The sequence below is a fragment of the Polyodon spathula genome, chromosome 11 (assembly GCF_017654505.1).
Source record: "Polyodon spathula isolate WHYD16114869_AA chromosome 11, ASM1765450v1, whole genome shotgun sequence".
Classification (NCBI taxonomy): domain Eukaryota; kingdom Metazoa; phylum Chordata; class Actinopteri; order Acipenseriformes; family Polyodontidae; genus Polyodon; species Polyodon spathula.
Window position 1 is genome coordinate 8,598,355 of NC_054544.1, and position 12,195 is coordinate 8,610,549.

Below are 12,195 nucleotides of genomic sequence, written 5' to 3' on the forward strand. Positions count from 1 at the left end.
CGTCTGCTGCAAAGAAGGCACAAATCTACCATGTCCATATTGATTGGGAGGAGTGTTTTATTTTTATTTTTTTTATTTTTTTTTACCACAGCAAATGACAAATATGTTGATTTAATTTGCAATGCACACTTGGCTCTGGCAAAAAAAAAAGGCAATGTTGAAAGACATTTGAAAATGGTTCATAAAAACTATGAAGACTTTCCAATTAAAACGGAGCTCCAGAAAAAGAAGGTAAAGGAATTTAAAGAACTCTTAAAAGCTCTATAGTCAATGTTCTTCAATCAATCCACTTGTGATAGTTTGAAAAACAAATCAGATTTAATGTCCACTATCAAGGATCTTCAGCATTCAGGAAACTTAATAACTCAACTGATAGAATCAATGTCGGAAGACATCTCCTTTCATTGAAGAAAAAAACAGTTTTTTTCCTCTCTTCAATTTTATTAATTGATTGATATTGTTGACACATTCCAGCTGAGTGTATTCATTAGAAGTGGTTTTTGAGGATTGTAGTGTAAAGGAGAAACTACTGAAAATAATTCAGCTGAAAAAAAAAAAAAATGGTGCACCTGCTATAAGTGGGTTTGTCTCGCAATGCAAAAGGGACCACAGAAAGATATTACTGAAATGAAAAGTTCAGTGAAGATCTTCCAAGAGAAACTGAAACTGTGAATAACACAACTTCAAAAAAAGGAACTGAAACATTTTCCAAACACGAGTGAAGAACTAGAAAAACAGAAAGGAACAGATCTGTCATCTTTTTAAAAATACACCTCTCATTTGGAAAAACTTCGGGCACAGTTTGAAAGTCGTTTCACTGATTTAAAACACCTGGATGGAGCTGGTCGCCATGTTTTATATCCTTTTACATTCATGGCAGTTGATGTTGTGGTGAAATCGCTTTTTAAAATGGGTCAAATTTTAATGTTTGTTCCGCCTAGATCTTTAAAATGAATAAAACGTGAGTTGCACTTTTGGTGAAACCAATTTTTTGCTTCCACTTCTGTGAAGGAAGACATTTAAGCATGAAGGTTCGTACAATCAACAATCCAGTTTTAGGTCTGGTTGCTACTGTCTGCCTGAACGTACGGCATACCTGACGTATGGACTTGCTGACGTACGGACTTGCTACCTGAATGGACTTGCTGACGTATGGACTTGCATACGTATGACTGACTGCGTACCTGACTGACTGCGTATGGACCTGAATGACTGACTTGCTGAACGACTGCACTGCCTGACGTACTGCATACCTGAACGACTGCATACCTGAACGATTGCTTACTAAATGTATTGACTACCTGAATGTATGGACTACCTGAATGACTGCTTGCCTGACGTACTGCATACCTGAATGGACTGCATACCTGACTGCTTACTGAATGACTGCTGAGACGAGAGCGCAAGAACATCCCAAACTTCAACAATATGGCTGATGACATGTAGTGCCAGCCCTCTCACTAATGGGAAGTTTCTCTTCCACAGTTACATTATTCATTTTTTGATTAGAACCTATAGGCAGATCCAACTAACAGCATTATGCAAACACATTGTGAAGCAGACCATGGTAAGAAAAACAACAAAACAGTAGCCACATCATGCACAGTTATTAAAAGGGTGTCATTTTGTTTATAATCAATAGTATTAATGAATTGTATACCACAGCATATTTGTATGTTTTGAAATATATTATCTATAGCTTTGCATTGTCTGTTTTCCTTTATAATACAGTATGAGCTCCTTTAAACTATTCCTTCCATACTGAATAGTTTTAATTAGCTATTATATATATATATAATATATATATATATATATATATATATATATATATATATATATATATATATTATATATATATAATATAGATATTATATTATATATATTCTCTTAGTATTTGAAACATTTACTTTAAATAGAGCACATGCAAACAAAAAAAGATTTTCTACAGTAAATAGCCTTTTCTTTTGTAGCTGATGACTGATCTTTCATCATATGGAATATGTTATTTCACACTTGAATGTAGATCTAGAATGGAATTGTAGCTGCTTCTTGTGAAAGAAGAGGAACATAATACTTTGATAAACACTGACTAACAGTTTAGACCTTGCTTAATTTAGGCTCGGGTCTTTCACGCCTGGTATTACTTCTTTAACTGACAGTTGACGTACAATGACATGATTAAATTTAAAACCCTTTAAGCGCAAAATACAATAATGTGTTCACCAACATTGAGAAAAAAAAAAGATACAACTAGCTGCTGAATGAAAAAACAGCTAAATGAACGTTTGTCTGTGTTTTAAGTGCAACATAGAGAGCAGGACACAAGGATAGAGTTGGAAGTTGAGCAGGGACAAGGATATACTTTTTTTGTACCTCGAGAGTTGTTAGTGTACGGAATGAATCATTGGAATCACTTAAGATCAATTACTAGGAAGGGATGATCGTTGAACATCTTGAATGACCTCATTTCATGAATAACTTTTTGTGTTCTTATAAAATGTGCAGTCTTACTGGCCTTCACAACTGAACTACAAACATTAATGCTATACAAGGTAGATATTTAAACTTAGTATTGCAGAGCTTTGTACAAAGGCGCAGACTATAATATTGAGAACTTTCAATTCAAATGTGGCCTTTTCATAAGCAGCTGTAATACTATCCAATTACTGTAAGTAATTATTTATTTTAAAGTTTCATCTATGTAGCATTATGGATCTGCTAAGTGCATTGAACAATTTGATCATCTTTTCTTTTAAAGTAATTTTAATGCATTAAGATGGCTCTACTACAATTGTTTAATCTTTCAACAGTTTATATTTTTAAATTAATAACACTAATAAAAGTTTGAAACTTGGTCCTATAGCTTCGCCAAGAATAAAATTATTATTTTACATCTTTGTGCAATTGGTACGGTATTCATAATTTGAAAGACCATTAATAATTTAGAGCTTTTTACTTCTAAAGTGTCAACTTTATTTTGTGCTAAACAACTAGTGGTCTAACTTGCTCTTTCTCTCAATAACTGCACATTTTGAGTTGTTACCCATTGTAAATCCTTCTGATAAAGTAAATTCAGCTTGACAGAGGGAAAATAAATGGAACCTCCTTTTCAAGCCAGGTTTTAAGAATTAATGCACAGATGTTGACAATTACAGAGGTGTTTGGCTTTTATTGGTGCCCATTTGTTTTCCTTAGCCACACCTGTCACAGGCTGTCATGGTGCTGTCTCTGGGAGCTTTATAGTCAAGTTAAGACTGTTAAACATGTAACATAGAAATACAGTGAGGTTTAAATACTGGGTTGTTTTTAAATCATTCTCAATTAATTTAAAGTATGCTTATAAAGGCTCGCAAACAAGCATGTTCTCTTACATGTACTCTAGTTGTTTACAAGCTATTGAATTTGTTTTTTGAGATGGTCTATATATAGAGAGAATATTTCTTGAGCGTTTATAGAGTCCTATAGTTTTTTTATTTTTTTTTTTTAATGCGTATGGACAAATAACACTGTGTAACAATTTATTTATTTTTTTTTTTTTGTTCCTGGGTAGTAAGTGTTATTTCCTAATTGCTTATGCCTCAAAAGTATAGAAAATGCCTATTATTCCCCACAAACTTTATTTTTGTGACCAGGACAGTGATATTTTGAAATATCACTATTTCTAATGGGAAAACGGGAAAATGTGTGTCTTTTCGATTATACTGTATTTACAGTATAATCATAAATCTCGAAAAACTACTCACTTCTAAATCTTTTGTAGTCATTATTGTATTACTTTAGTATAAATACATGTGAATTTGAATTCATATGTTGTTTTTTTCTGACTTTATGTGAACGAAAAGACACACATTTTCCCGTTTTCCCATTGGAAATAGTGATATTTCAAAATATCACTGACCTGGTCACAAAAGTAAAGTTTGTGGGGAATAATAGGCATTTTCTATACTTTTGAGGCATAAGCAATTAGGAAATAACACTTACTACCCAGGAACAAAAATTGTGTTACATAGTGTCAATGAGTGTGAATGAGTGAAATAACCACAGCCTGCTATGAACATTTATGGAAATAAATAATGTTATACTTATGAATAATTTAATAACATATCCTGATGTTATTACGTAACACAAACAAGGCCCCGCTTTTGTGAACTTGCATTTGGGAAGTTATTGTTCTTTGTAATCTGTGTTGTGTTTGGAGCATTGCTGGAGGCAGCCATCGTGGGAATGTCTTGAGCAGGTCTTGTGCATTGGATTTGCTTTTAGAATCATGAATCATGGCATTTGATAATAGGAAACTGTTTAACTTTTTAGTTTGGTTGTGAAACAATACAGACTGCTATTATAGTTTGTACCATATGTTTCTTTCCTCTTCTTGTTTATTTTTCCCATTTTCCTTGCAGTTACAATGCTATTGATGTGCTTTTGCTAAACACTCTGATATTTCATCCTGGCACCTTGAGATGAAAGTTGTTGTTTTTATTAGGAGCTGAATGAGACTTGCTGTGGCAAAGGGGTTGATTGTGTACAGGTGCAGGAGTGATGCATTGCACTATGAACAGACAGAGATTTGTAATCCAGTTGGAAAAGGGTTTTTATTTATTATAATCTTAGTCTGGTGACCAAACAGTAATTCCAGGCAATACACAACAATGTGTAATGCACTGGAAACAAACAAACGGGTTGCAGTCCAAAATAATAAACACATGTATGTTTCCCACTATGTATAAACAAGGTCACCAGTCCTGGGTGCATGCTGCAGTGCTTGTGTTGGGTGATACAGGTTTATTCATGACAAAAATGAAGTGCTGTTCTAAGTTTTGTGCTGGCCTTTGACGACAGATCCGGAATGTGTTATCCGTCTAATAATTGCAAACAAGCAATTATCGACAAACTAAACAAAACACTAACGTTGGTATTTATCAATGGGCCCCTCACAGGTTCTTACAGGCTTAAATGTTCAAACCAAAATGAAGGAACAGAAGGAACACATTACTTCAACCCCTATTTATACCATCACTCACGACCCCTTGGTAAACAAATGCAGCCACTCTTCCAATCTGTGGCTGCCACATCATTTCCCTTCCGGGTCAATGAGTTAGTGTACCGAAGTTCCGTCTCTTTTCTACATGACGACTTCCTTTTAACCCTTGGAACAAAGTGTCAGGTCAAGTAGTCCAGAGTACTCTGTTCCCATTACTTAGCGCCTTCACAGGGTGGAAGGGAGATTTACCACCAAGAATCATTGTCTTTCTGTCACACTGGCATTCATGAACTTTCTTTTAAATATATTGTTTGTCTTATATTTGAGGTGCAACTTGAATTCAGCTGTGACTATATATGGTATATGGTTGGTGTTGCTTATTACTGCTGCTTTATCAATATTACAGGAATCACAATAATGAGAAAAAAAAGTATTAAAACATTACTCTTCCTTAAGAATTATGAAAGTTAAACCTAACATTTAAAAAAAAATGTTTACATATGTTAGAACTTTTTTTTTTTTTTTATAATAGCATTGTCCTCCATGGTCATTGCCTGTGGATGATTGATTATGTCTTCCATGAAGTACATTTCACCTTTGGCTTTGAGACACCTGTGACGGGATATGGCCACCCGTGTATTAGTTGTTTATTAAGTTTTAAATGTATTGTGTTTAATTAAAGAAAGTTATTATTATTGTTGTTTTGCCACATGGTGGTGGTTAAAATTCACCATTTCCAAATGGCCATCTCCAAATTAATTAACTGAATGCCAATTTTTTGGAGTAGCATATATATATATATATATATATATATATATATATATATATATTATTATATATATATATATATATATTTCTCATGTACATTAGCGGGTCAGAAGAGGGGTGGAAGGAAGGAGAAAAAAAATATTAGTTTGTTTAAAGAAATAAGAACACATTGGCGACTCACCCCACAATCATTGTGAGAGTCTGTGTATTTCCTGGTCTGGTCATGTCACCCACCCAGACATCCTGCCACATCACCTAACTACTATGACCGGTGCACTGAATATTATCTTCAGGAACACATGTGAATTCATCAGTTTCATAGTTTCATACTCTGTTTTGTAGGTATCCATCTAGCATCTCAGCTTGAACAATTTACATAAATGATTACAGAGATTGAATGCTCATTTGGCAAGCAATGCCAGCTTAAGAATATTCAAGTGCAATAGAAAGAGCCCTCAAAAGTGTTTACTGTTATAAAACAAAATCCATTAGACATAGCAGGTTTTTTTGGTAACATGTTATATGCTGCTTATTAGTGTTTTATAAATATATAATATATGCTTAATAACTATGTTATATAGTATTAATAAAACATTATATATGGTTTATAACTGTCCCCTTTATAAACATGTAATTCCATCTATGGCTATCGCATGGTTATAAACTATCCATACTGCTGTATCAGCACTCTATAACATGGTTATTAAGCATATATTATATATTTATAACATATTTATACCACATTAATAAGCTGCACCTTAATATAAAATGTTAACTGTTTTTGCTCTCTGTAGGGCGTACAAACAGTACTTATACAGATGCATAAGTTGAAAATGCAATTTAATTAAATGTTGTTATTTCTATTTTCTCAAAGTCAAACAGAAACAGTTGTTCAATTCCAGCATTCATAAGAAAGTGTTGCGATTCAAATGGTGATCTCATTCACTGTGTTTTAAAGCCTCCCTAAAACTTTTTACAAAAATGTATGCATGCTGTCTGCAAACTCTGGCATCACTCAAATTTAAAATCACCCTGTTTGGAATACATATGATGTGGAATACCTCTATGCTTTGCTATTGCATGGCAAAAAGGGTTTATGGGGTATGGATGGGTGCAAAGGCAGTAGCTACGTTTGTCTTACGGTGGCCCATGCAAAGCTCTATTCTGGGGCACCTATTCCTTATTTTTACCAGTAATACTACTCTATAATACCATGACTTTCAGACAGGACAACAACAAAACTATTAAACAAATTGCATTTTATTACAGCAACTGCAAAAAAAGCACACTCTCAGAGACAGAAATTAACCTTTTGTGCATTCACAGCGACCAAGTGTGCAATATAACTAAATAATCCAGTTTTCTGCAAATCTGGTGCACAATCAATATCTGCCCTAGTCCAGTCAAACGCTCCTGAGACATTGTAGAAAGTAAATAGTTTTTAGTTAATTTCTTATTCAGGTAAGAAAAGCTTCTCTCCTCTGACTTTACTGTGGCAGGCACAGTAAAAAGCATACACAGGTCCAGCAAATTTATCTTGCAGATGTAGCTGGGCAAGAGGAGAGGACTATCCATTGGCTGGAAATGCATTTATTTTAATTTGTTTCCAGGTTCATTCAAGCACACAGCCCAATGCGTGTGAGACACCTATACATGTATTCCCTTCAAGTTTGGAGCACTGATGGCATGTGCAAGCAAACTTTGTTTCTAGTGTGTAGAAATTAGTTTATTTTTAAATGTCTTACTGTTTTAGCTTAAATCATGGGTTACATATGTATGGCTTTAAAACCCCTAAAAGTAACTTTTTTCTGTTTCTGGCTCGTGTCAAATAGATAAAAATAGTGATAAAATGGTTAATAAGGCATTCAGTCTGGTGCAGACTTGAAGTGCATAGAGTTTTTTTTTTTTTTTTTTTTTATAGTAATTGAGCCATGAGAACAGGGTCTCCCTTGCTGCCTCAGGGTCCCAATCAATTGCATGGGTTGCATGAGCCTAAAACTGCTACTGTGTAGTGGATGAGTATGGAGGAACATACCCAAAAGCTGTATCTCATCCTTCACTTTGGGTTTGAAATATAAGTATTTTCATAATCCTGAAGGGTGAAATTTGGTTGTGTGTGACCCTAATGGTGCCACTTAACCTCCTTGTACTCTGTCCTTCGGATGAGAAGTTAACAGCAATGACATATAAACTACATATAGTTTACTCGGTCGAGCAAAATATACATGGTTGATTTGTTATTGCTGTAAACTTTTTTTTTTTTACTCAGTAGAGACATTAATATACGTATAGATTTGAGTTCAGGTGGGAATAACAGTAACTGTAGAATTATGGGTAATCTGCACTGCTGAGCCCCAAACATAGTGAAACATGTATGCAATTACTGTTCTCTGACTTTTAAAACGCTGTGAATGTAGAAACCTAGTGGCAACTTTCACGCAATTTGATTGTCTCTTGTAGTACTTAGATTTGCATATCCTGATTACCCATAATTCTACAGTTACTGCTTTCTCCCACCTTAACTTGAAAGCTACTGGTATTTACTTACTCTCTTACTGAGCTTTTTACTAGATGGAATACAGTTCCACTGCACTGATGAGCCTGAAACAGGTATGCAGTTCCTGTACTCTGACTTTTAACCCTTTGCAGTCCATTTATTTAGTGATTGTCAAGCGCGTCAGTTCCAATTCATTTTCACACACGCTGTTTATTTTAGACGCGCTGTTTAAAATATTCTTTTCAGCGTAAAACAGGTTTAAAAGCCATTGAATCACAAAGCACCTTGTTTGCTGTATTTTTCACATACCTCTTTATAGATATGCATACTGATAAATCCTCTCTTGATCACTCGTCTTATCACCAAACTTCTCAATGATGCAATCCAAGTCTTTATTTTATTACTATAAAATCTCAGAAAGCTATCTCCTTTATTATGTCTGTGTTGTCTCTGTATTGCATGGGGCTATAAGATACACCCTTTTTTCAGCTTCATTCAGCTCCTATTTTTCTCACTCGGCCATTGAAAGGTTTTATCGGCTTTTTCCAGAGAAAAAATGACTAGAGACCTGTGCTTTATGTCTTTTTGTATCATTATGTCATTACATTGTAATGTTGGACCTGGTCCGACGTAGGACCACAAAGGGTTAAAATGCTTTCACACGATTTGATTGGCTCTTGTAATGTTGAAATTTGTAATCTATCTATCTATCTATCTATCTATCTATCTATCTATCTATCTATCTATCTATCTATCTATCTATCTATCTATCTATCTAATTATTATACATTTTTTTATATATCACTGACAGCTTTCCCTACCTGTGAACCACTGACCCAGTTCAGCTGTACCAATGGAAGATGCATCAGCATGAAATGGCATTGTGATTCAGGTGGGTGTAAATATAAGACAATTAAACACTGTGGACGTATTAAACGTAGTGCACTGAACATCTAGAATGTGTCACTATGACATGTGAACGGTTGTTTGTGTGTTAGATTAGGTAATGACTTTTCAGTTAACCCCTGCTTTTTAATATGTCTGCAAGGCTTTTCTTATACAGGTGCATACTTTTACTCCTGGCAAACTATCCCTTTCACGTATCAGAACCAGCCTCTTTGCCACTATGAATTAATAATCCTTATTTTCCAATTATCAGTTCCATCTTTCTCTGATCTTCAAATGTACACATCAAATTATTGAAACTAATCACAACTGGGTCCTGGGTATCACAGTAGCTTGGTTCTCTATTTAATTTAAACAAAAGAAATACTGTACCATTAAACAGACTGTTAAAAATACTGCAGGTTTGTGAATACACTGTTAATCTGGAGACTGAAGTTACCCCCCACCCCCCCCCCAAAAATAAAAAAAAAAAAAAAAAAAAAAATCCTTCAATTCATGTTCAGAATGTATTCTCCGGTATTAATTTGTGACTTGGTGATAAGTGCACACTACCTCAGTATTAACATTATATTTGTGATCTTTATGTTTCTCTTATACCATAGAGTGTTCGTGTGCCATTCATTAATAATTGACTATCCCCTTATTGGACTTCAATAATGTATTCCTGTGTACTTAGATTTCAATTCCATTCACTTAAACAAAAGATGAGTCAATGCAGTGAACTAAGTTTTTCATTTTTGGTGATTCCACATGTTTTAGATGATGACTGCGGAGATGGCAGCGATGAGGCTGGGTGTGTTCACTCCTGTTCCAATGTTCAGTTCCAGTGCTCTAGTGGTAGATGCATTCCAGACCACTGGGCCTGTGATGGAGATAACGACTGTGGGGATTTCAGTGATGAAGCTACCTGTAAAGGCGAAGGTTAGTATTCAAAAACTGTATAACTGTAGTTATCACTGCTGAGGGCAGCAACACACTTCATTACCAATAAAATCAATGCATTTGAAATTAAAGGACCTGCTATAATAAAGGTTCACCTAGCCTGATGGGCAACAAAGGAATTAGACAGTTATATTCCATGTGATTAGATAATGAGTCAGAATACAATATTGTATTTCTTATTGAGCTAATGGCTGATAGATGTTCCTGTAATGACATGGATTCACATATATATATATATATATATATATATATATATATATATGTATTGCAAAGAAAAAAAAGAAAATGAGAAGTCATTCTTAGTCTTTCTTTCAGCATTGCAAATTACTTATCAGATTTGAATCCTTTAATCTGCAGTAATTATATCACGTAGCATAAATGGACCTGGTTGAAACTCACTAGCTTGTCACAAAATTGCCAGTGCTGTTCATCACAAGTCCTCCTACACTGTTGCCCAGTTCTTTTAGCCAGTATTTTATTCTCTCCAGAGTTATCCAATGTGGAATAACCCTACCATGGTATGGTATGTGCATTTTACATTATTCAGTTAGAAAGAAGGAAGAGCATGATGTTTATATCTTTACCTGTTTGTTGTTTTTTTTTTTTTTTTCTAGAAAAAAAGCCAGCTTCTGGTACATTAGTCATTTTTATCCATGTTGTGTAAATTATAAAAAAAAATCTGATCTACTGTTCTATCAATCTGGTTGCCTTGTAAAGCATTAGCATTTTAAGTGTAATATCTGAGTATTGTATAAGTTGATAGGTATAAAATACAAGCATCTTAAACACAATCATGTACAGTATAAGATCCCTTCTGTCGTCAAAATAAAGTCGTAACTGAACTGTATCCATTATTAATATGAATAGTGCTAAGCATTTCATATTTTTGTCTAAATCACTTTTTTCTTTCTTTTTTTTTTTTTTTTTACAGTATTTTATCCCAGTAATTCCTTTGCCTTGAAAAAAAAATGCAGACACTGTCATCACTGATCTTTCTCTCACTGGGGAAAAGGAGTCCCTTGTATGCAGATGCTGTTATATGAACAGCCAAGCAGTAACGAGATAACACAGGCCTTAAATTGAAATGTCAGCCCTTGACATTAGTGTTAAATGACAATCATAGTGGAGTTTTGTAAAGAGAATTCTTCACCATTTGGTATGTGCTTTAGCCTACTAAACTGAGATACTTCTAAAGACCTGAAAGTCTTGACACGCTTTGCTTTTATGACTAGTGATTGAAGAGTTGCATTTCCCTGTGTGGAAATAACTGCCTTGCAAGTTTAAGCAGCTTCAACCCAAATGGTCTTCTGCTCACAGATATGCTGAGTTTGCCCTAATTGGTAACTCGTTTTATTCACAGCTATGCATCCTCTAGGCGACTGTAACAGCGAGGAATTTTATTGTCATACTGACGGGACATGTGTTCCTGAACGCTGGCACTGTGATGGTGACAAGGATTGCGAGGATGGCAGCGATGAAAGGAACTGTGAAGGAACCAGGAGAATGTGTGACCCTAAATCTAAATTCACCTGCAAAGTATCAGGTACAGATGACTGTCATTCATTCTCTTCTAAAGTTGCATTTTAGTACATTCATATTTTGGGTGGCTGTGTTATTTTTTTTTTTTTTTTAAGCATTAAAAATAGCAGTAGTTAACATATTACATTCAATACCTATTAATGCATTCTTTTGACTAGAGATGATCCAAACCCCAGTGAGTTTGGCCAAACCAAACAGATGAGAAAAACGTACTGCCTGTTTTTCATTAATATGTAACATTCATGTGGAAAATGGGAGGCAGAAATACAAACACAAGGTCATTATTTAAAACCAAAGTTTTAGTACTTTTCATTTTCAACAATATGAAATATGTGCTACATTTTTGGAGAGGTTTGCTGCATATAGTAACAGAAGTTAATGTGAAACAAAAAAATATATATTTGTTGCTTGACTTGTGAACTGTACCGTAGTGTGAATGATCGATTTCAGATCCATGTTGTTATATGGGTTTATTCAGCCAGGTTTAATATCTCACACGACTATATGTCAAATGGAAATTACGTTAACACTATTTCTGGAAATGATGTGCACATTCTTGTGT

General features: G+C 34.5%; 1 protein-coding gene across 1 annotated transcript in view; it reads left to right on the forward strand.

Moving 5' to 3' along the window:
• lrp1bb (low density lipoprotein receptor-related protein 1Bb) overlaps positions 1 to 12,195 on the forward strand; it is a 348,887-nt gene that overhangs the window by 172,890 nt on the left and 163,802 nt on the right. Inside the window, exons 18-20 of the mRNA XM_041264893.1 lie at positions 9,058 to 9,138; positions 9,912 to 10,073; positions 11,455 to 11,637. Coding sequence (XP_041120827.1) covers positions 9,058 to 9,138; positions 9,912 to 10,073; positions 11,455 to 11,637 — 426 coding nt within the window. The remainder of the gene's footprint in view (positions 1 to 9,057; positions 9,139 to 9,911; positions 10,074 to 11,454; positions 11,638 to 12,195) is intronic.